The 26,593-nt window shown below is 34.3% G+C and overlaps 1 protein-coding gene across 1 annotated transcript in view; it reads left to right on the forward strand.

Annotated features, from left to right (window-relative positions):
• LRP1B (LDL receptor related protein 1B) overlaps nt 1-26,593 on the forward strand; it is a 1,911,502-nt gene that overhangs the window by 1,296,072 nt on the left and 588,837 nt on the right. Inside the window, exons 28-31 of the mRNA XM_057505633.1 lie at nt 7,227-7,358; nt 8,750-8,977; nt 21,067-21,241; nt 22,035-22,129. Coding sequence (XP_057361616.1) covers nt 7,227-7,358; nt 8,750-8,977; nt 21,067-21,241; nt 22,035-22,129 — 630 coding nt within the window. The remainder of the gene's footprint in view (nt 1-7,226; nt 7,359-8,749; nt 8,978-21,066; nt 21,242-22,034; nt 22,130-26,593) is intronic.

Raw genomic sequence — 26,593 nt, forward strand, 5'->3', positions numbered from 1 at the left:
GGGCTTTTTGGGTCTTTGCTGAAACTGCTCAAATCTGTTATTATAGTGTAAAGGCAGCCATAGATTACATGTAAACTAATGAGCATGGCTATGTTCCAATACAACTTTACTTACAAAATGGGCACTAGACCCAATTTGGCTCAGGGGTTACCATCTGCTAATCCCTGCTTTGTATTAAAATATGACTATGGTGAACCAAATTCCTTAATTTAGTAATTAGAATAGGTATCTGTTCAAATGCATGGTTAGAAAGAAACTTTAAGAAGATTCAACAGAATTATATCAAGGTAAGAAGAGAGAAAAACTGAAAGTGAGAAAGAAGTCTTTATGGATTTTCTGTGCTGTGAAGCACAAAATATTGTGAATATTACATTACAGTGTTATCATTAATATAAATAGGCTACAAAATCAATATACATTTTTACTTTAGTATGCATATAGAAATTTAGTATTTTATCTTTGCTTTTACAAAATTTTTATCATGGTTGTAGAATGTTCAGAAAGACTAGTATGATTCTGGCTAAAAATAATATTCATAATGAAATCCAAGTATCTCTCATTGAGCTGTTATGGATTATGCTTTTAATTCCTTGAGAAGAATAGCATTTCCTATGTCCGTGTTTTTAGATAATTTTTCCTCCCCTTTCCTCTTTCTCCCTTGCTTTTCCTTATTCTTTGTTTTTCTTCATCTCGTTCATCCTCTTCTTTATTTTTTTATTAAGGTATCATTGATATACACTCTTATGAAGGTTTCACATGAAAAACAATGTGGTTACTACATTCACTCATATTATCACATCCCCCCATTCCCCATTGCAGTCACTGCCCATCAGTGTAGTAAGATGCCTCAGAGTCACTACTTGCTTTCTCTGTGCTACACTGTCTTCCCCATGATCCCCCAACACCATGTGTGCCAATCATAATACCCCTCAATCCCCTTAGCCCTACCACCCCACCCACCCTCCTCCACCCCTTCCCTTTGGTAACTGCTAGTCCCTTCTTGGAATCTGTGCATCCTCTTCTTTTTTTTTTCAAGTGTTGAAAACTTAGAGTTTTCTCTTTCTACCACAGCTAGGTAACCCTGACTCTAGGTGTCTAGCAGTTCTCCAAATTGTCTTTTCTTCATTCTACCTCACCTCCTAAAATTTCATTCCTCCTCAATAACCTACATATCTTCACTCCTGCTTCACTATCATGTGACTCCATAGGGAATACAACTGTAATAGATGAAGATAAAAGGGAAGAAAGAAAAATATGTGACACACACTCCCTGTAAAAGGGATTTCCACTCCTAAGGAATTTCTAGACTTCAGCTTCTACTATTTTCTATAAATGTTTGTTCTTAATTTCCTTTACATTTTTTAACTGAAGTAAAATTATTTTTTAGCATGTTATAAATGTCAGGTATACATTATAATTTAATATTTGTGTACACTAAAAAGTGATCACCAGCATGATGACAATACAGTTGAGCCCCTTCATTCATTTTTACCCACCTCATAACCCCTTTACTATCTGGGTAACCACCAATCTGTTCTCTGTTTCTATTAATTTGTTTTTGTTTCCTTTGTGTGTTCACTTGTTTTTCAGATTCCTCATAAAGGTGAAATCGTATAATATCTGTCTTTCCTCATCTGACTTATTTCACTTAGCATAATACTTTCAAGACCCATCAATGTTGTCACAGAAGACAAGTTTTCCTTCTTTTTCATGGCAAAGTAATATTCCATCATTATACATACCATTTTTCATCCATTCATTCATCAGTGGACACTTTGGTTGTTTCTGTATCTTTGCTATTGTAAATAATGCTGCAATGAATATCAGGGAGCATATATCTTTTCAAATTAGTGCTTTCATATTGTTCAGATAAATACCCAGAAGTGGAAGTGCTGAATGATATGGTAGTTCTACTTTTAATTTTTGGAGGAACCTCCCTACACCAATTTACATTCTCACTAACAGTGCCTAGGGGTTCCCAATTCTTCACATCCTCTCCAACACATATTATTTCTTGTCTTTTTGATAATAACCATTCTAATGGGTATGAAGGGATAGCTGTTCATAGTTTTGATTTGCATTTCCATGATAATTAGTGATGTTGAACATCTTTCATGTGTCTGTTGACTATGTTGTCTTTGGAAGAATGTCCATTCACATCTTCCATTTGTGTGTGTGTGTGTGTGTGTGTGTGTGTGTGTGTGTGTGTTATCCTTGTTGAGTTTTGTTTGTGAGTTCTTTATATAGTTCAGATCGTAATGCCTTACTAGATATATGATTTGCATGTATGTCCCATTCAGTAGATTGCTTTACATTCTGTTGATGGTTGCCTTCACTGTGCATCCTTGTCTTGTTCCTGATTATAGAGGAAAACTTTCAGCATTTCACTACTGATTAGCTGTGGGTTTGTCATATATGGCTTTTATTATACTGAGTATATTCTCTCTATATCCAGTTTGTTGAAAGTTCTTATCATAAGTGGATGTTGAATGTTGTCAAATGCTTTTTATGTATCTATTGATTTTTATATCATATGACCATCATATGATTTTCATCTTTATTTTTTTAATGTGGTATAGCACATTGATTGATTTGTGGATGTTAAATCATCCTTGTAACCCTAGTATGAATCCCACTTAATCATGGTGTGTGATACTATTGCTATTCATGAATCACTGAATTCTGTTTGTTAATATTTTGTTGAAGAATTTTGCATCTGTGTTCATCAGGGCTATTGGCTTATACTTAAAATTTTTTTTTTAGTGGGGGCTGTGTGTGTCCTTATCTGTTTTGGGTTTTGGTATCAGGGTAATACCCATCTCTTAAAGTGAGTTCAAAAGTGTTTACTCCTCTCCATATTTTTGGGAGACTTTGATAAGTGTTGGCATTATATCTTCCCTGAATGTTTGGTAAGACTTACTAGTGAATTCCTTCACCAGTGAAGTCAACTAGTCCTGTACTTTTGTTTGTTGGGAGGTTTTTGATTACTGTCTCAATCTCCTTGCATCAGACTATTCAGATTTTATCTTTTCATTATTCAGTCTTGAAGGACTATATTGTCTAGGGATTTGTCGATTTCTTTTACATTATCCAATTTGTTAGCATATTATTGTTCATAGTAGTCTTTTAGGATCCTTCATATTTCTGTGGTATTAGTTGTAACTTCTCTTTCCCTTTTGGTTTCATTTATTTGAGCCCTTTTTTCTTTGTGAGTCTAGCTAAAAAGGTTTATCAGTTTTGCTGATTATTATGAAAAAACAGCTCTTAGTTTCACTAATTCTTTTCTATTGACTTTTTAGTCTTTATTTCATTCTAATCTTTATTTCTTTTCTCCTAGTAACTTTGGCCATCATTTGCTTTTCTAGTTCCTTTATATGAAGTTAGATTGTTCACTTCAGTTTTTCTTGTTTCTTTAGGTAGGCCTATATTGGTATAAAATTCCCTTAAAACTGCTTTTGCAGTTGTACATCCTTTAAACTTTGGACTATTGTATTTTCATTTTTGTTTGTCTGCAAATATTTTTTGATTTCCCTTTTGATTTTGTCATTGACTTTTTGGTTGTTAATCACCACATATTTGTGATTATTCCAGTTTTCTTCCTGTAATTGATTTCTACTTTTGTATCATTGTGGTTGGAAAAGATGCTTGATATGATTTCAATCCTCTTAAAATTATTATACATTTTTGTTCCCCACCCCCAACACATTCTGGTTTTGAGGCCAAATTTTACGTATTTTTATTTTGTGTATCCCTTAACTGATTATTATAGTTAATTTTACTACTTTTGTCTTTTAACCTTCAGATTAATTTTATAAGTAGTTAATCTACCTTGTCATATATTTGAAGTTATCAGTGAGATTTTACTTTTTATGTTTTTTTTATTCCTAATTACTACTTTTGCTTTTCAGCTTAAAGAAGTCTCTTTCATTTTTCTTGTTAGTCAAGTTTAGTGGTGATGAACTCCTCTAGTTTTGGCTTGTCTAGAAAACTCTTTATCTCTTCTTCAATTGTAAATAATAACCTTGCCTGTAGAGTATTCAGGGCTGGAATTTTTTTCTTTCCTGTCAGCACTTTGAATGTACCTTTCCACTCTCTTCTGGCTTGCAAAGTTTCTGCTGAAAAATCAGCTGATAATCTTATGGAATCTCCCTTGTATGTAGCAAGGTTCTTTTCTCTTGCTACTTTTAATATTATCTTTTAATTTTTAACTTTTGCCATTATAATGTGTCTTGGTGTGGATCTGGGCTTATCTTATTAAGAACTCCCTATGCTTCCTGAGCTGTATGTCTGTTTCCTTTTCTAGGATGGAAAGTTCTCAGCCAATATTTCTTCAATAAGTTTTCTACCCATTTCTCTTTCTTTTCTCCCTCTGGGACCCTATAATGTGGATTTTATTTCACTTGATGTTTTCCCACAGTTCTTTTAAGCTATCCTCATGTATTTATTTATTTATTTTTAATTTTTGCTGCTTTGATTGGGTGACTTCCACTGACCTGCATTCCAGGTTACTGATTCATTCTTTTTCTTTGTGTAGCCTGCTGTTGAACCCCTCCAGTGTATTTTTCAGTTCAGCTATTGTTTTTATCAGCTCTGTGACTTCTGGTTGATATTTTATTATTTTTTCTATCTCTTTGTTGAAGTTCTCACTGTATTCCTGTATTCATTCTTCTCTTGAGTTTAGTGTAGATTACTTATCTCTGTTTCATGAAGGTTTTTTTTTTTTTGGTCTTGTCTTATTCTTTTGTTTGGAATATATTCCTCTGCTTCATCATTTTGTTTACTCTCTCTATTTGTTTATATGTATTTGGTGAAATAGCCATCTCTCCTAGTCTTGAAGGAGTGGCCTATTGTAGGAGATGAATCTTACAGATCAACCCTGCCCTAGCTTTTGGTTCTTTCTTGGACTTTGTGATAGTCTAAGTAGCCTGATTTCTTCTTGATATGTCCCAGTTGTTAAGACTGTGCTATGAACTGTCAGTGTCCCAGAGGGAAAAATACTAGATATTACCTAGTTTCAGACTAATTGTAAGCCATATCCTAAGGTAATAGCTTTTAAGGTATATAAATACAGTCTTGTGGGTTCTCAGCCATGAATCCTGCTGACTTCCAGACCAAGAGATCTGGAGGTATCCCTTGGCTGACAGTTGCAAAAATTGTGGCTTTAGACACTTGCATAAACTCCTTTCTGGGATGTATCAGTAAGCTGTGGTGAGATCAAGGGAGGACACTAATATGGTGTCTCCCTGCCAACACCTTGGTAGCCTCTGGATATATGGCAAACCTGAAGCCTACCCATCAACTGAAACTCCAGTATAAGGAAAGGTCTTTTTCACATAAAGACTGGGTATGTGTTTCAGTCTGGTGTTTGTGCTGTGCCCAGGGGGTGGTATACTGCTAAGGACTATTTCTCCAAGTATTTCAGCCCATAGGACCCAGAAATGCAATTCCCTATAGCTGCCAGAGCCATGCACTCAAGGGGAGGCTCCTCTTTGGGCTGTGCATGCCCCCTGGCTGAGGCAGCTGTGCTGCATCAAGGTGGGGCTCTCCCTCTGGAGCTAGCAGGCTAGAGGGGCCATGTGAAAATGGTTCCCACCAGTGCCAGCATCAACAAGGCAGGAGAGTTCAAAATTGTGTCTGTCTGTGCTTCCATCACAGTCCTAAAAGATTCCTGCCTCTCCTGCAGGTGCTTTAAGAGTACAAAATAATCTCTTTGTGGGTTTAGAATCCTTTCCAACTGTTACTTTTGCACTGGGTCTTTGGGTGAGTGGGTCTGTGCACAAGCATTTTAAGACTGACTTTTTCACTCCCTATAGCCCTATTATTCTACTGGAGGTAAGCCCCATTGTTTGCCAAGGCCAGGTTCTTTGGAAACTTATCTCTCCAGTTCAGTTCCCAAATGCTGGGATGCCTGATGTAAGGCACAAACTCCTTGCTCCTCAGGGACAATATCCATATTATGAAATCCTTCCCAACTGAGTCACTGCATCTGGTATGAGGTTTTTTAGGAGACCGTCTCCATCTCTCCTATGTGTTTTGATTTGGCCCTGTTATCCTTTGTTGTGGAGGCACTGTTAGTTAGCTTTTAGGTCTTTTTAAGAGGAAATTGTTCTGCATGTTGCTGTAGATGTTATGTTTGTGGGAAGAAGCAAGTTCAGAATCCTTCTATGCTGCCATCCTGACCTCTCTTCTTAATTAATTTCCAAGAAAAATGTTTGAGTATTTCATTTTGTTTGTTTATTAACTCAAATGCAAAGACATAGATTATTTTTATTTCTTTTGGGGCGGGTGTTAAACACTGGCAAAAGCCACATTGAATATTTATTAAATTCAGTTAATTTCTCATATCCTCTGCAATTTTATTATATTCCATTGATCTTTACAGTTCAAAACTCTACAGGACTGATATTAACTACTCTGAGCAATAGGTTTACCTATTAAGAAGATAAAATTAATTGAAAACTAAAATATTGCTGGTGGGAATTTTCCTGCCTTTAGTAGCTTGGTTCTAAAGACTTTATTCTATTAGATAAGCTCTATAAAAATATATTTAAGAAAATACTTATTGATCAGTTGAGATTGAAATCTTATCCAAAAGTCATGATGATAAAAGAGGAAACACAAAAGAATGAGAAACTGACACTGAACTGCAAAATTTAATATTTTAGCTATGGAATCTGTTAATACAGGAAAAAAATACAAAGGAAGAAGTAGATGTCTTAATAATGAAGACAAGCCTCAGATATGTATCTGATTGGAAAAAGGGGAATTGCTCTGCAGGAAGGATGTATGTGTTGTAATAGTTTTCTAGGAAAACCTTTAAGAATGCTGTGCTGAGCAAGTTGGGAGTCTCTACAGTAGCTTAGAGAAAATAACATCCATTGGTACTCTCAATGCTGGATTGAGTTTATCATCTACTAAATTTGATAATTATCCCTGGCTGTTTCTCAAAATAAATCCTTAAAAACAAACTTGCTTTCAAGACAAGAGGATTCACACATTTCATCTTAGAGAAACTTGAGGAGTTATCTTAGTTGTTATCTTTGAGGAGGAAAATGTTTTTATTAATGTAATTGCTGTCTATTATTGTCATATTAATCACCCTAGTTAATGGGTGTTACATAAAGAACATCATTTTGAATCATTAAGTGAATAAACCTCGTCACCCTCAGAGGTTCCCTCTTATGTTCTACCTTCTTCACGATTAATATTTCATCGTGTGGTTACAGCTCCCAATCCCTGTGCAGCCAGTGAGGGCAGAGGCCCCTGCTCTCACATGTGCCTGATCCATCATGATAGGAGCGCTGCCTGTGCATGCCCCCACTTGATGAAGCTTTCCTCAGACAAGAAGACCTGCTATGGTAAATTTCTCAAAGTTCTTATCTAAAATTCAAACCGAATTTTCTCAAATTGTATTAGCATTCAGATTTTCCTCAAAGTAAAGCAGAGGAGGTTTTTAATGTCCTTAAGAACATTTGAGATGGTGCTAGTTCCAGACTGTATTGATGATTCATCTGCTTTGGGGGAGACTGGGAAATTCTTTAAATATGTGATATGCTGCACTTTACTATTTTTATTACTTTTTTTTTTCAACTTCCTTATTTGGTATGTTAGCAGAATTTATCTCTACTGAACAGGAAGATTTGTAAGTGAAAGCGCATTGTCAAAAAACGATGATGTAGGTAACCTGCATTACAAAGGGAAACTTAACAGCTTTAATTTCCTCCTGCTTTTCTGAAGTCACTTTATCGTAAATTTTTAGTGGATTATCAATTTGAAGGGGGTGGGTGGATAAAGTAAAATATATAACTTTGAAAGATTTGTAAAAAAAAATAGGTAAACAGCACATTTAAACTAAAAAAAATGATAAAATTGTGAATGAAAATCTGTGGGTTTTTCTGTTTGGCTTTGTTTTAATTTGAATATTTTTTGCTTATTTGAAAAGTAATTACTTTTAATGACAAAAAAGAAGGTTCTCACAAAATCTTAACTCAAGAATTTAGACACAGGTGGATTTTATTAATTGTATACTATCACAACATCTCAAATAACAATAATCTCAAGGTGAACAACAAAAAAATAGATTAGCTTTTCTATTTTATTATTTATAATTTTTTTAGCATACTATTTCTATTTAGTATACTATTGTATTTCACAAACTTGGTTCAACAAACATTCCTGTGGGAATAAAAATGATACAATGTTACTTACTACAGATGAACAACAACAATAAAAAACTACAATAAAACATGCTCTAACATTCCTTGAACCCTAATTTTGACAGGGAAAACATGAACATGATTTTTAAGAGTAATGTTTAACTTCATTTTATTCAAAGATAGTGTGGAAAAAAATTATTAAATTCCCTCAAAAAGTATTTAATTCAATACAATATTGTTACAATTATGTACAGAGAACAGGTACGATGGTTTGACATTTGTAGAGTTCATATGTTTTATCAAGTTTGCTTGAAATTCTAAGATCAAATCAATTACTGATAATTTCTTAGTATTTCTAACTACATAAAAATGTGACTTAAGGATTTTAGTTTGTTTTACATTTCTTTCTGTTAAGTACTTTAATTAAAAAACAGATAAATTGTTTCTGAACTAACATTTCCATCAAATCTTATTTATGATTTTTCTGGTGTTAAAAATCTATTCAGTCAACAAGTAATATTTTAGATTTTTTAGACTGCTTTAAAATTGCCAAGCTTATGATAGAAAAACACTTATTTCTATTTCTTTTTTAGAAATGAAGAAATTTCTTCTTTATGCAAGGCGTTCTGAAATCAGAGGAGTGGATATTGATAATCCATATTTTAACTTTATCACGGCCTTTACAGTCCCCGATATTGATGATGTCACTGTAATAGACTTCGATGCATCTGAAGAACGTCTATACTGGACAGATATTAAGACACAAACCATTAAACGGGCTTTTATTAATGGAACTGGGTTAGAAACTGTTATTTCAAGAGGTAAAAGATTTGCATGCTACAACTTTAAAAAATGTGTGTTATTCAAATCGTAATAATCACAAGTGTCTTGTATTTTCTATTGTCCAACTCTATGTTGTTCACTGAAAGTTGTAATTGATTAGAGATGTAATAATATGCTACATCCTAACAATGGTAGAATGTTATAGTTATGTTGCACATAGTAGTCTGATAGCTAGAAATTTAGTTTCACAAGAAGAAAAATAATTTCAGAACGGTTCTCCTTAAAATTTACAAATTTCTAAAGAAAATGATTTGAAAACTCCTTTTTGCTGATGGAGGAATAGTAATATCTGCATGGATAAAATATATAGTGTTGGGAAGTACTGGTTTCCCCCTCTCACTCAAGCTTGTTATCAACTTCCTCCTGTACATATGTCTATAGAACTAGATTACACAATAAAGCAGGGAGCCTGTTCCTATCCACCTCCTTGACCCAGCAGATTGAATCATAGGTTCTTAGTAAATATTGTTGAATTAACCATCAAAAAATTTTTTTTCTAATAGAAAACTTAGCTGAAGTGATGCATGTAAATGCAGTGGTTGAATATAAATATTTAACATTCATTTATCCTAATCTCTGCTTAAATGTTGGTATATTATGATTTCTGGGTCAGTTATTTCATTGAGTGAATATTAATTAAGTGCCTGCTGTTTTCCATGACTACAAAACACAGTTTTTCTTCAACATCATGATAGTGTGATTTAGAGGCAGAAGAAAGAAAAGGTAATCAGTATTCCATACAGATTTATCAAACTCCTATGCTTTGAAATATACAGAACATTGTAAATCGAACTTTCTTTGAGCAATGATCAATCTCTTAAGGAAGGCTATAGAAGTACAAGTTTTAAATTCAGTTTTTCAGGTTTCCATACATAATCCTAGAAGGCTGGCTTGAGTACCACTAGTAGATCTGAGAGTATTGGACCACTAAATTACTCTTGTATTTATGCTAGCTCTTTATCTTAGGTTACTATTGTGAAAACCACTTTAATGAATTGGTTATAAGCTTTTCAAATATTTACTTCAAACTTGCCATAAGAGAAAAGCTTTCTAAAAAAGCTAATGCAAGATTTTTTTATTTGTAAATATTTATTTACAGGGGAGGGAAAAATGGTTGGCTGATAGTTAATGGTAATTTAACACCTTGAAAGATTAGTTAAAGAACATTAGGTACCTCCCCAAACTGACAGGTGATCTTTTCACAAGAATATAGTTCAATCGTTTTATCATTAATGTAAAATAATTTCCAAAAGGCTCTGTGAATTATATAAAGTAAAAGATATTCCACCTCAAAAAAGATAGGGGCAATTGTTTGTCTCTAATTGTAGATTGGTAACTAGTAGTAATTTGGTGAGTTTATCTTTGAGAAAATCATATACTTGTTTCCATTTCACAGACTCTATTTACAATTATTAACCAAAAATTGAGTCATAATAGACACAATAATAGTTAATACATACATTCATTAAGATCGATAGTAATCAATTCAATCATTTTGACAAATGTTGGAATATTTTCTGTATGATAAGAAATTGAATGAGGGCCGGTGTAGATTGACTAATATGTAGCACAGAACAAGAGGGATGAACTATACAAGACGATGGAGCTGAAGAAATAGAAACCAACTCATCCAACCTTTGTTGGGTAAATTGTTAATTTTTATGTTGATACTAAAAACAATGGGAACTAAAGAATTGTTTTAAGGAGGGTGTTGCTACAAGATCTGCTTTACCTTTGGAAAAGATCACTCCAGACGTCATGTTCAGTAGAGAACCAGAGATATGGGCTGCTGCAGTGTGATGAGCAGTGGTGGGTTCTGGGAGACGAGTTAGTTGGCTACTTATAGTGAGTGGTTTTAGTAAGAGATGAGAGAGAAGCCTGGACTAGAGTGAAAATGATAGAGATAGAGAAATGTGGGAAGACCGGAGATATCAAAGAGTAAAAATATAAAGGAAATTAATTGGATATGAAAGTTGAGGAATATGCATTGTCAAGGGCAAATCCTTTATTTCTGGCTATCTCACAGATTGAACAATGTTACTACTCCCTTTCTTCCTAGAATAAAACTTTTTGTTTCGTACTGATTTAACATGCCATTAGTAAAAAGCATGAGACAAACTTTTGACAGTTCAGCTTCTAAACTCATCAAACTGTCTAAAATCCTGCCAGTAATTATACTTTATATTTCATCTTTTAGATTCTCTGTGAATGACTCTGACCTTTCTTTTACTTACTAGCCTCTGCATTTTCTTAATTCTCTGTCCTCCCTCTACTGAACTTTTTCTTGAGATATTCTTTCTCTCCTTATCTTCTTTAGCCTACATCTAATATAAAACCAGATTCAAAATTCAGGCTACAAATCCGCATGTGCCCTCACCAGCTCCCCGCTCCTGTTTTTTTTTCTTCCCAAGCAGACCATTTTCTGAGGAAAACATTGAGGCTCTTTGTGCCAAGTTTTCATGAAGGGGACTAGAAATAATTTGCCTAATTTGCCATTCCCCATATCTTGAAACATTAATTTGTTCTTACGTGTTACCCACATGAGCTATTTATTATAGTGACTTGTAGCAGATACCCTTCATTATAAGGATAAATACTAATACATGACTATGGGTTCATTCATTGATGAACTAACAAATGTGTATGTGTGTACATATATACATTTGCCTCTTTCACAGAAACCAAAGGTAATTTTATTCTAAGCAAAAATAGATAACTGTAACAATTCATGGCAAATATTCTTGCTTGTGGCCATCAGCTTTACAATCTGGTGGCAGTTAATTCTTATACTTGAGTCACTGCATGGTCCAAATATTTTTCAGTTATTCATGCTTTCAGGTTTATTTTTCTGATGTGATGAATCATATTGTCAGTATGTGACAGTTACTATTATCTCATTGAATCTTTGCAAACCTATTATTAAGAAGTATTTCCATTATGCAAATGAGAAAACTTAGGCCCATAAAAACTAAAACTCTGCCTCAAAACCGAGATGAGGAAATGATAAGAGATAAATTCAAGCTCAGGACAATGTCTGGAGCTTCTTTCATTCTCATTACCCTACAGTGAGGACTTGAGACTTCATTCCAGGCAGCTGGCAGCTCATTTGCTTCTCCGGAGTATTCATAATCTGCCCAGAATTATACTTTATTGGATGAAAGACTACCCCTCCAAAACTCCAAATTAACATAGTAAAAAAAAATGAACTTGTAATTAAAACTGTAAAAAAAAAAAAAAGACATTAATATGCCTTTAAGTTTCTAATATAAACTGGGAGTAGTGTAGTTGACTTTTCACATTTCACATTTCTATCTATTCTTTTGTTACCTATCATTTATTCCTCATACAGTGCTTGGAGGTAGATGTTACTTTCTGCTTTTGGAGGAGGAAACATTTAATTCAGGTTTGCTGTGCTAGGAAATAGCAGAGCTTTGTTTCATCCAAGTTTGGACTCAGGCCTTTTGATTCCAAAGCTATGTTTTGCTGTTTGTTTTCTTTTTTTTTTAAGTGTCCCTTTGCTTTGCAAATAAGGAAACTCAGTGAGGTGGAGAGCAGAAGCTTTTCTATAAGTACATGGTTTCTGCGTAACATTCCTTCCCAGCACTCATTTAACATGTCTTCACCATGCTCTGAAGAGCTCACCTACTAGGACCCAGGTGAAGTTCATCCCCTTGCCAAGAATATTACAGTTTATCCTGAAATAGAAGGAAAGCTTATAGTGGTATGTTGGCAGTTTTATGAGATTCCAGGCCACTGTCAATAGATCTCATATTTTTTTTTTTTTACTGGAAAAGACCAGTGATGTACCTGGTAATTCTCCGGCAAAGGATAAGTTGTTCATCTTTGGAAAATAAAGACCCTACTGTGGGCAAGAACAATTGCTTGAGCAAAGTGTTCTTGTAATTCTAGTCTCTATAATGAGCTGGATGTTTAGGCTGAGTACAGCAGAAGCTAAAATAGATAAAGGGAAAACAAATATAAATTAAAAGTGTATCTGTGTTTTCATAAAGAACACTTATGTCAAAGGAAATTATCATATAACCATATGCTTTTTTATAAACTAAAAAAAAAATTTAATTGCAGACCTTTTGATCAAATTGCTACTACATAAAACTTAATTCTCAATGATACTTTGAACCTAATTGGATCTATTTCAGAGTAGATTTCCATTAGTATTTGAAATTGTTATCCACGTCTGCCAACAATTTAGTCAGTGAGTTCTAAAGATTCATTCATTTCCTCTGTTTTGCAAGACACATTATTTAATTGCACCCAGTAATAAAAATGCTTAGAAAATAAAACATATTGTAAAAATGGGCCTGGAAAGAATGAAAAAGATGAAAACAGGTCAGTAATAACAGTGAGATCTTGATTTTGGAAATAAGCCTTGAATTAAAGCAGAAAGTTTGGATAGAGAACATCTGTAGTTTTGCCTATTTCTGAATAGGGTTTTCAGTTTCCATTTTCACCCAGGAAGCCTTTTGGTGTGAGAATGTCAACATCTGTTATATAAAAAAAAGAGAGAGAGAGAGAAAAAGAAAGAAAGACAAAACCATACCTATAAATATCATTCCTTTTAGAGCTATATATCTATAGCAGTGGGTGCTGAATGAGCCATACTCCCTACACTTATTCTTTATCTTTTAGTTAGAAGGACAGAAATACTATTTTAGTTTATTCCATAAGCTTTATCTTTTTTTTTCCACACCATATTCTGGATTCTATTTCTGGGACATTGGGTAGGTGGCAAAATACTATTATTTTAACCAAGATAATCCATAACCTGAAGGAGCTTCGTGTCTGGTGAAGAGTGAGATGTAAACAACTCACTAAAATGTAAGGCTTAGTGAAATGAGGAATGTAATAAGAGTGTAAGCCGCTTCTCAGAAAATGAACAGAAGGATTACTGAGTTATTACATGGGATTACCAAAGGACTCACTTAGAAGGTAGTCATCTAATGAGACTTTGAGGGGAAACGGTAGCAAGATCTATTCCAGTGCAGACATCAGAAGGCACAAAGGTCTATGAACTTCAGAACCTTTTGATTTAACTCTTTTGAAGGTAAATTAGGTGGAAATCTTAAAGACAGGTTAGAAAAATGAGAAATTATAGACAAAGATACAGTTAGAAATGTTCCTGATCTGAAATAAAAATTAGACTAGAACATTGAGAAGAATAAGAAGGTGACAGACATTAAGGGCATGGTCGATGTAAAAATAACTGAACCTGATGACTGAGAGAGAGGTGAAATTGACCAGGAAATTGGAAAGATGTTGGAGACATAGATCCAGAGGACAATGAAAGAAGCAGGCTTACTTCAGACATTTTCCCAAATCAGCAGCACGTCATCTCTCTAAGATAGGAATAATTATAGGTTTAGGACATTCAGAGATATGAAGATTTGTCAGAACTTTACAGTCTTTCCCCTATATCTTCTAGAAAAAATAAAAAAGGATTTGAGAAACATACATGTGTGTTAAATTGACAAAACCAAGACAAGGATAAAGACTAAATTGTTCCAAGATGGAGAGGCATAAAACTAGTGAAGGTGCACATAGAAAGCTCCTAAAGTATTTGTAATGTTTGGTTTCTTAAACTGCATCCTGAATTTATGGATGTTTGGTTAATTTGTATATTATATGCTATTTATATACACACATACACACAGGCACACACGTATGTTTGTATGCTTTCACTTTCTCAGAATTACAACCAATGGAGTATTTAATATTTGCAAAGTTACCTTATTTTGCAGTAAGTTCCACCATTTTTTTTTCCTACTTTGCTCTTAAGAATAGATAATTGCCCAGAAACCCACCTCATAGGAGTTTTGATTGGATATAACCATTATTGCTCTTAGTGAGCTGTGAGAGTTGGGATCCCCTCCTCCTTTAAAGCTTCCTTGATATTGAACAAAAGCCTTTATGCTGGTGTCAGCAGGTTAAAAACCTTTATGCCAATTCCCAAAATGGTAATGTCGGCAGGTCCAATTCATAGGGTAAATAAATAAATACTAAATAAATAAATCTCACAAGCAGAGAAATGACAACCAGCCCTTTTTCATTAGATCTGTCTGTTAACCAGTATATGTGTATACCCCCATTCCACTTTCATCTAAGGCCTTCTTTCTGTGATCATTTTTATTCTCTGAATTTATAGTCCTTAATGCTTTTTAGTTTAGTGAGAGGCTGTTACTGATAATCTGATATATTATCTGAAAATATATTTATTTAGCCTTTGTTTTTGAAAGATAATTTTTAAAATAGTGGTAAATGCACATAACACCATTTATCACCTTGATTTTTTCAAAGTCTACGGTTCAGTCATTTTAAGTACATTCACATTGTGCACCTGATTCCTACAACTCTTTTCATCTTGGAAAACTGAAAGCAGCAACTCTCCATTCCCTCCTCACACCAGCTTCTGGCAACCACCATTCTACTGCCTGTGTCTATGAATTTAACTACTCTAGGTGCCTGGTGTAAGTGGAATCATAGTATATGTTTCTTTGTGAATGTCTTGTTTCATTATCATGATATCTTCAGGGCTCATCCATATGAGTGTGTGTCAGAATTTCCTGTCTTTTTAAGGCTGAATAATATTCCATTGTATGTATGTATCACAGTTTGTTTATACATTCATCCATTGATGGACATTGGATTGTTTCTACCTTTTGGCTATGGTGAATAATACTGCTGTAAAAAGAGGTGTGCAAAAGGTTTCTTCAAGGCCTGCTTTTGGCATTTTGGGGTATATATCCAGAAGTGGAATTTATGGTTCATATGATAATTCCATGTTTAATGTTTAGAGGAACTGATACACTGCTTCCCACAGCAGATGCACCATTTACATTCCTGCCAGCAGTGTACGGGTGTTCTAGTTTCAACACATCCATGTTGACACTTGTTCTGTTCTGTTTTGTTCATTTGTTTGTTTGTTTATAGAAGCCATCCTAATGGTTTTAAGGTGATATCTAATTGTAGGTTTGGTTTGCAATTCTTTAATGATTAGTGGTGGTAAGCATCCTTTCATGTTCTTGTTGACCATTTCTATATCTGCTTTGGAGAAATGTCTATTCAGGTCCTTTGACCATTTTTAAGTAAAATTCTTTTTTTTTTTTTTTTTTTTTTTGTGTGTGTGTGTGTGTGTGTTGTTTAAATGTAGTTTGAAAGAAAATTTTGTTGAGTCCATGTTCCAACTTATTTTCTCTCAACCTTTTTCAGATATTCTTCTATCTTTTGGCATCCCTTATTGCTGTTGATAATTGCCATGTTTACGTAATTAGCATTCTCGTTTTGTTGATGCATCTTCTCTGTCTAGCTACTTTTCACATTTTTTCTTTGTCTTCATGACAGTATGTTTATTTAGCCACCTTAAGTCTGTTGTGCCTCCTACAGTTCATATCTTTCATTAGCCCAGTGAGGAAAAACCATCAAATATGATCTCTGATCATTTTTTTCTAACCTACTCTCTCTATTCACTCCTTTGGAAACTCTGACTAGACATGATAGACCATTTGTTCTGAACTTCCAACACAATCTTTTGTTTCACTGGGATGGTTTTAACTAACTTGCTTCAGTTTGTCTTGCAGTTCACTACTTGAACTGTGGCTAACTGCTTGTTAATCCCTTTAATGAATTATTCACAAGTATTTTTGGTTCTCATTTATATCTCCTAAGAGGTTTTTAAAAAATAAATTATTCTACCTTGCTTATTTCAAAGTACATGTTTCTTTTAAAATATTCCAATTTTTTGTATCATACATTTAACAATGAAAAAAATGTAGACTTTGGAGATTTAAACTTGCTTATTTTTCTCTTTACTCTTGTACTTATGTCATTTCTTCATGTGTGTTTTGATTTGTATTAAATGAACTCAGTGTATGGAGACTGTGAGGGCCTGTGTGGGGAATTCTTTTCTTCCATAGAGGATTTGAATTTGCTTCTTCTAGAGGGAAACAGAGTCACAGAAATCACTTTAATTTGATTTCTCCCCTACCCAACTAGAGGATACTTTGTTTATATACTAGTAATTTCTTGCTGGAATATAAACCTATGATTATATTTTTTTCTTTTGTACCCAGAGGAAGCATACTTTTTTATGTTCACATTATTCTTTTTTTTAAGAAGTAAGGTTTTGTTCCCATTCACCTTTTACTGAGGATGAACTGTGGATTGTTCTTGTTTAGCTCTCCTATTATTTGTAAGTTTTAAAGACTGAATGCTCTTGCACTAAACAAGTATTAATTCATGGATCTCTAGATTCTCATTACAATTTTTTTTGTTCAGTATGGCTGTACCAGTTTCTTACTTTCATTTGCCTTCCTTGATGCTTTTAGCTAACATAAAAGTATGTGTTCACACTTAGAGATTTTCTTGTCTTGTTCTCTCAACAATGCATTTATAAGTTACAATTTATCATTCATCAGAGTATTTTGTGGCTATGAGGGGCTTTTCTGAATATCTAATCTGCTTTAGTTGAAGAAATAAGAATCCCTGGAAATAGAAAATTGAACTTTCTGGGAATGTTGCTCAGAGAACTTCATCTAATTTAAAAATAAGAGTTAAGAGTTGGAATTTATTGTATCAATATTTTTGTCAAGGGAAGAAAAATATTACTAAACATATGGCATTTTTTATCCCTCTGCACCTTTTGGGCACTCAAGAGAAACCAGACTTGGTATTATAATGGGGAAAAAAAATGTTTTATTTCAGACGTAAAGCTGATAATTAGAAACTAATCTAATGGGAAGAAAAAAGGTAAGGACAGAAAATGAGAATCAAAATCGCTTGAGTATGTGTTTGGTTATGTAGTCCTGAAAATAAACTTGAGGACCATGATCTGATATTTCTAGCTCAGCTCATCCATCCTTAAAATTATAGATCAGGCATGTCATGAATTTATTAATCAATTCATTAAAAATATTTATGTTGAAAGCAATGCCATATACATTTGGGGAGGGGAGCTATAAAGATGAATTAGGGGCCTGATCTCAAGAAGTATGTGTGAGAGCAGCAATATGTCAGCAAATAATTATCACATTAGGTAGAAGTAGATTGACCAGATACAGTATTGTTGACTTAGGTAGATAGATTAAAAATTTTCTGGCTGGAATATATAGAAGAATTGATTTGATTTTTGTGGTTGAAGAGTGATGTTGCCTAACAGCTGGCCTATTTTGCTCAAGATTTGAGTTAAGTAGAAACATGATAGAGTATGAGTTCCTGATGGTTCTCCATAGGCTGGAAAGGACAAGACAAATCTGGAAATCTGAAAATACTTCAATACGACTGAAATATAAGGTAATTGGTTAAAAACAGCAAGAAATAAAATTGGGAAGCTAGTTATATTCAGATTATATAAAATACCAGGCTAAGAAATTTAAACATCATGTTCTTAGTGGTTAGAAGCTACTGACTACCTTGTGGCAAACAAAGGTCATGATCCAGAGCACTCTAGTCAAAAAAATAACCTGACAAGCAACTAAATCAATTGCTTGGAAGAGGAAAAAGACTAGATGCTATTGCATTAATACATGTAGAAATAGATTTGAGAGAGCATGAACCACAGAATCGACAAGGACTAAATAGGTATTAATAGCTTACCTTTAGCTATGCTTTCAAATTTAAGATTGTAGTGCATTCTCTAGGTCATCAAAAATGAATAAAAGGATTTTGAGCAGCAAAGACAGCCAAAAGAGAAAACCACATTAGATAACATAGTGAAAATAAAAACACTTTATTGTGCCAGTACCAAGCAATCCAGTGTAAAATTACAAAAAATATTAAGTTCTTAGATTGTCAAAGTATCCCTCAATCTTGCATTAAGTTGCATATACACACATCATCTAATATAATATTCACTGCAACCCTATGTATTCTCAGTAATTAGCCTCATTTTCTAGATAAGAGGCTGAACTTTAAGTGAGTTGATGAAAGATAAAAGAGAGACATCTAGCCTTGAGTGTCATGAAGCCAAATCTTCTCTTTACAGCAATATTATCTCTCAGCCACCAATTAAATCCAGAGGGTGAAGGAGGAGGAATAAATGTCCCAGATGAGGCAGATGAACAGGTATCAGACAAGGCAGGTTTGGCCTTAAAGATATGTTCTTCTACTTTTTTCTCACAGAAAGAGGAAACAAGGTGACGATAACCAAAAGTTAAAAGAAATAGCAAGGTTTGGGTTGAGAAATGAAGTTCACATTCAAAATTCACCAACTTACCAGTAAATTAATGATGCAAGGTAACTTGCAGAATGTGAGGTTCTTGATTAGAGAAGAAACTGAAACATTGGGAAATATCTTCTAAGAGCACTGTGGTTAAAAGGTATTTATAAATAATGAAATAATTTTCGAGCAGAAAAGTAGACTTTGTCAAAATGCAAGGAGGTAAATGTGTGGTGGAGCTTACCATGCCAACACATCACTTCACAACTGGCCCAGAACTGCCAGGCCTCCCTGTCTTTGTTCTTTTTACATTTTGAACTGGCTGGCAAATTTTACAAATCTGGAGCTTTGCTTCCACAGGAAAATTTAGTTTTGTGGCATGTTTTGGAAATAAAAAGGGAAGATACAGCAATTCAGTGAGCTAAGTAGCAGCTGTTCTGGGGCTCTGAAGGCGTGTGGCTTGGAATCGCTGCTCTGGAGCAGTGGTAGCTCTACCTGGGAGCTAGTTAGGACTTTCAGGACCGACTCATAGACCCCTCGCAGACCTAGAATCAGAACCTGCATTTTAACACGTGGTGTGTAAGTTTGAGCAACACTGGTCTTGAGAACTCCAGAGGCACAGTATGTTAGGAAATAGTAAAAGTTTGTAAAATAAAGGCAAAACCAAACTAGAGTAGTCAAAGGTCTCTGTTAAAAAATAAAATTCATCCAAGGAAATAGGAGGACCTAATTGGCTCTATTAAGCAATCCATGAAGCCAGCAGCATCCCTACAGCAAGCAGAGAGAGGCTCCAAGGAATTGTACAAAATGGAAGGTTTTATGGACAGGAGGGTGGGGGGAAATATATTAGCAAAAGAAAAGAATGGTCTGTTTCAGGCAAAGAAACCCCCCTGTTCAGGGCTCTTTTAAGGCAGATGACCTCATCAAGATGAAGAAGCTCATGTGACAGATTAGCTCATCCGCGATGCTGACTCGAAAATTCCTGACTGACTACATTTCTGGGGGGGTTGAAAATGGAATTGGGTTTAAGTATTAGGCCCTGGTTGGGTGACTTGGCTAAAGAGAAGTGACCCAACGTTGGGTGTGTTGTTTCTCTTTAACACCCACAGACTGGGGACTAAACTGGCCTGCTTTAGATGTTAGTGTGTTAAAAAGATTTTCTACTATTCATCATTTTTAATAATTTTAATTTGTCTCTTTAATTACAATGTGTAATTGTATTTAAGCCTAAATTATTTTTTTAAGATGTCTCGTAGAATAATCAAGGAATATAGCAACCCAAATATTCATATTGGCTGTAATGAATTGAAGCTTAATTAGATTTCAGTAATTTCTGTAAAATCCACGTTGGAGGAATGTTAAAAGGATTTTAGTTTCTTTGCTTATCTCCCAGTCAATTCTGTTAATTATCTGTTTTGAAAGATGTTCAACTCTGGTGATTCTTTTAGGAAAGTTGAATTGCTTTATTTCATTTCAGTAACAAATTGGCACTTAAAACATAAAATAGCCCATTTGTTGATAGCCCACAAGTACTTTCTCCTAACTAGAAAGATGTGCTACCAACTGGAGAAGCTATTACACTAATTTGAATTTTGGTCACCTTGGCCCCTAAGACTGCTGCCTGTGTCTGCTCCTAAGTGTTTACTAGTGAATCACTGACTGCTAGTGTAATTTCAACGCTAATTATTGCTTCAGGTTTTCAAATGGCTCAGCAGTAAGACGTTAATGATTATTCATGCTTTAAGAAGAACTGATAAGGGAATGAGATTACAATCTTGCACAATTTTAGCTAACAAATTAAAGTGTAAATTAAATTTTCCCTGAGACAGAAAATTACTTGGAAAGCCAAAAGAATAAGAAACCTCATTCACTTGTAATTTTCTCTTTCCTGTTTTACAGATATTCAGAGTATCAGAGGGCTAGCCGTGGATTGGGTCTCCCGTAATTTATACTGGATTAGCTCTGAATTTGATGAAACACAAATTAATGTGGCACGCCTAGATGGTTCTTTGAAGACCTCAATTATCCATGGAATTGATAAGCCACAGTGTCTTGCAGCTCACCCAGTCAGGGGGTAAAGTATGATTATTTTTTTTTAAGTATTTCAAAAATTTCACACACCTTTGCTCTGATTCATTTAGTTCAAAGTTCACACATCATACATCAGCTATGAAGTCAAAAAAGCAAATGCAAATATGAAAATTTAAAGAGATCCTGGTTAGAGATTGCTGTTATCTGCATAAAATCAGATGTGTATATATTATTGTAAGATTTCATTAAATTATGTTTCTAAGGCGTGCCAAGTCAGAATAAAAGAGAGATGCAGGGACAAATCATTCATTTCAATTGAAACACGAATTATTAATAACATATTTACTGCATATTGATATTATGGTCACTGCAAAGTAGATCAGACTGTCTCATAATCTGGTTAGTCGTCACATCCCATGTAGAGAGACTATGTAGGGCTAAAATAAATTATTTTTCTCTAGTGCTTTCAATGGGAATGGTTGAAATGACTTTCTATAGTGTCTGAATTCTCTAAGCCAAGAGGATTCAGTCTTGATGAATTACTTTAAGTGGAAATAATTTACTGTAGTCATAGTTAAATATTCATTTGGCAATGTGGGAGGAAAAAGGAAGTGAGAAAAATTATCCTTCAATGACAAGAAACAGTGAGTTGTGCTTTTTTCCCAAATGTGTAGGTCATTGTCAGCAAGGGGCTCAACCATCTGGGGCTTTCCTAAAAAGAATTAATCCTGAGCCAAGAATTTACCTTGATATTAATTTTGTTCTTCAATGTATGTTTATAGTCAGCAAGTAGGTATGCAACTAATATTTTTAATCTGTATCTCTTTTGAATTAAGGAAACTGTACTGGACAGATGGAAACACGATTAACATGGCAAACATGGATGGCAGTAATAGCAAGATTCTCTTTCAAAATCAAAAAGAACCAGTTGGTAAGGTTTTCCTGTTTGTTTTTTAAATAATTAATCATTGTAGTTTTTAATATGACAAACCTGCACTTCTGCAATGTATCTCTGATATGAAGCCTAAAAGAAAATACTGCAAATTAGTATTATAAATGAAATCAGAAATTTATCAATCTCATTGAATCCATTGGGTCTATGTGGGGTAAAGATCTTTTTCTGTTAAGAAGATTAAATCCTTTAGATAAGAGAAGTTTTAAAGTGTAGTAAGTATTGAAGTTGCTTAGTACAACGTAATTAATAAATGTATTTTCACTGGTGGATACCTGATAATGTTGCTACCGTAGAAATATAATGGACTCAGGCTCCCACTGATCATTACTGTATCATTATTAATAGTTAAATTATTTGCATTTCAGTATTTAGTATTTAGTTTTCAGCAGTTTTTCTTCACTCTGCAGTGTGTTGATTTAGTTTGTTATTCTACCTTTGCCACATGTTGTAAATCATCAGATAAAAATCCATGTTTTATCTGAAATACTATTATTTCCAAGGCCTAATCACTCTTCATATTTTTCTATATTTCTTTGAGAGGCAAGAATTACCATATTGCCTATTTGTCATCACAAAATACCTTCAAAAAAATCTTAGAATGAACCTAGATTTTGATATTACATTAAATGTTCCAATGATGGAATATACAAAAGAAAATCATAATTTTGCTCTGAATCAAATACACTTTATTTTTAGATCTGGAGGTAAAAAAATCAATACATGCTAGAGCTTTTCAGCAAGTTTTTTTCTTTGTTTTAGAAACGTGGACATATACTTAAAGTAACTCATTTTTAGTAGTGATGATTCAGTAAAGGTGTAACATCACTAAGATTTGCAATAAGTAATTCTCTTCGTGTAGCAGAATAAGCCTCTGATATAAAATGATACTATTAACAACTCTTTGGACTGTTTGTTCTAAGATTTGATGCACAGGGGAAATTCAAGGTATCTTAGAAATTAAAGGCAAATTGAATTGCTAATGCTTCTGTGTGGAGAATGATAGAACAAAAGAAACAAGGGGCTTTACAAGATTAGGACCCATACAAAATACTTAATTTGGACTAAAGCAATTCAGTTGGTGCTTATCTGGAGCTGTTCAGAATATTTAATAAGGAAAAGTGAGTGTGATGGAAATAGTATGAGCAAGTAAAATCTTTACATTGTAATGTGGTAGTCACAGGTTACACCAAAACCTTAATTTATATGCTTGTTTCTATAATAGGGAAAACCTTATCTTCTTTAATACTGAATACCCAATTCTGTAACTCAAAGAAAAGCCCTAACAGCTAATATTAAAGAAACTTTATATGACAAAGAATTCGTGTTACTTTTTACATTTTGTAGTAGGCCCCTCAGGTTTTGTGTACCAAATAATATTTTTAACAGTATATGAATGATAACTCAACATTCAGTAACAAATATTAGAGGTTCACTTCCTGTTAGTGATTGTTATATTTGAAAATTACCTTAAAATATATTCATAATGAAAGTTTTTAATTTAAATTTGTGCAAGATAGACTATTTTACCAGAAATACCCCAGAACCTCATTATAAATTATACCTTAAATCAGCTTTAATGAGTATGGCTTGTGAGTCAGACATTCATTTTTATTCAGTACTCAAAGTTTTATTGAGTATCAGATTTTTGTAATAGGCCTGTTGATAAAAATTTGGCATTGTCCTTTTCCTTAAGGGGCACAGGGACCTAAATTATTTTAGTTTCCATTAAGTGAATTTAACTCAGTGACCTTGAGCAAATGACTGTTATCTTGGTAGCGCTTGCATTCCTCATCTGTAAAATCAAGACAAAATGTCTATTTCATAAAGTTCTCATGAGGAAAACTTAGGAAGAGAACATCTGACCTTTAATAATAGAACCTGTTAGTAATAGTAGAAGGTTTATTGGATCTAATAGACTAAAATTTGAAGTGACTTAGTTGTCTGTGGTATTAACGAGTGTAGGTGAGTTCAGTGAAGAATAAACATAGAATAGAACCCATAGAAATGTAACAGAGGAATGTATGTAAGTAACCAAATGAGCCTCTGAAATGAACTAAATTTTATGCAAATGTGAGGATTTAACTCTGTTGTCTTGATGTTAATGCTAAGAGGCAAACACACAGTTTGAAATACCTGAGTGATACTCTCAAGATCTTCCCAGCATAGCCCCCAGAATGAAAAGAAAACTGGGCCCTCATTTTCCTGTAGTTCTTGATGTGGTTTACAAAGAGGTGTTACAAGTTACTTCTGGTAACTTTGTACTTTAGTTAACTAGTCATGTTAACCAGGTGCTAAGATTGATGGTCTCTGTGACGCTGTGAGAGAGACTGTGTTATCCGTATACAAATGTAACAAATATACCTCGTTATGTTTCCAAAATCTGGATGCTCTGTGGCACTCCCCAGCCTGTTGGATTCTACCAGACATCTGCCACAAATAACTTTTAGATACAAAGAGGAAGAGAAGCAGCAGATGAAGTCTTCCACTGCCTCTATTCTTTCCCACCTCCCTGTAGTGAGCAGTATTTCCATGTTAGTAGGTCATTAACACCTCCTTTGATAACAGTCACAGTCCTTACTACCACTCCAAATTAGGTGAATTAAATTGTTCAAGGTGTAAAGTACAAGAGGAAGAATGAATTTTAGAACCTAGAAACTAGACAACTTATGGCAATTTTTACATTCACATAAAACATAACTTTTGCTGTGTTTGGGCAACAACATGGTTGGGAAAAGTTGTTTGGGTGCCAAACAGATTTGAATCTTTAATACTTACTAATTCCATAACTCTGAACATCTCTGTTAGCTTTTCTAAGATTTAGTAGCATAGCTAAAGATCTATATTTAGGAGCTGTTTTTATAATTAAAGGTATATATATATATTTATTTTTATATATTTATATCTGTTATATAAATATAGATCTCCAATATTGAGTGTTAAGACTAATTAACATAATGATAGGGTATGATAGTTTTTATATAATTTCTAAATGGAAATATACAACATTCATATATATTGCTCCTGGATTCATATACTTATAAAAACTTTGGAAAAAAAAGTAAACAAGAAATATGCAGATCAGTTTTACAATAGTAGTCTTCTTTGGGAAGGAGCAATAACAACATTTGAAAGGGAACTTTCATCTTTATCAAAGGGGACTTTACTGCTGCTGGGGAGGAAGAAATTTCCCCAACCCCTGGAGGTTCTTCTGTCTAAGAATCAAATTGACATGAGACTGATTAACAGGAGAAAACAAAGGAACAAACAAAAACACAAAGTTTCATTCCATACACACAGGGAAGCACAGACATGGGTTCCAAGGACGGTCAGGGAGAATGAGTTCTGCGTATCATTCTAAACCAAGGAGAAGGGGAGAGGGGCCAGAGACTCTGAAGGAAAAGGTTAAGTCAGTCACAGGAATATGAATTGTTTGATGAATGAGTAAATGTTTGATAAACGAATGTTTGATGGACCACATAGGAACAATGGTGGGGGGCATAGAGAGGAATTTTAAAAGCCTTAGCTGCATAGCTGCCGGTCCACCACACCTAGTTTACATTGTAATGTAGCTTCTATGGGGACAGCTCTCCTCCTGCAGCAGTTCCTCCATCTAAATTATTTTATGCAGTTGCAGGTGCATGGCTGGGGGACGGGGAGGTCCAAGTATCTCCCCGAGTCTCTTGGGCCTTGACGGTTTTCAGCTCAAAGTAATTTATGTCACAGGGGCATACCTTGGTCCCTACAATAGCTTCCTGTCCTGCAGTGAAAAGCTCTTAGAGGACTGAATAAATCTAAGATTAATTTCTATATCTTAGTTGAGTAAGATTACTTTGTGAAAGTTCAAACTTGGTGAACTGAGTGTAGATTCATGTTGCCGTCCATTCAGTGTATCTGATGAGTAGGAAACAAATCAATATATTCTCATGTTTATATTTATACCATTATTTTGGAGGGCAGAAATTATGTTGCTATGCTTATAAATAAATTCATGCTAGCTAGGGAGAAAAAGTTGGAAATGTTTGGTTTCTAAATTGGCTTTTCCACATATTCTTTTGCTATTTCTCCTCCCTCCCCCATCTAACCCTCAGGCCATTTGGTTCTCATTAGCACTTCAGAGATTTCTCATAAAGAGAAGTAACCAGCAAAAATAGAATTGGTCAAGTTATCTACTTATTGACAAATCCTTTTAGCACAGAGTATAAAAATAAAGCCAAATTCTTTTTAAAGTAACCCCTTATTTATTCTGCACCTGCAACTGTAATTTTTGACCTATCCCAATATGCCAGAGAGACTCTCATCTGTAGATGAACTATAAAGAATACTGCTATAGTATAGCACAGAGAAGGCAAGCAGTGACTCTATAGCATCTTACTACACTAATGGACAGTGACTGCAATGGGGTATGGGGGGGGTGGACTCGATCATATGGGTGAATGTAGT

This window comes from Manis pentadactyla, chromosome 8 (assembly GCF_030020395.1).
Source record: "Manis pentadactyla isolate mManPen7 chromosome 8, mManPen7.hap1, whole genome shotgun sequence".
Lineage (NCBI taxonomy): Eukaryota > Metazoa > Chordata > Mammalia > Pholidota > Manidae > Manis > Manis pentadactyla.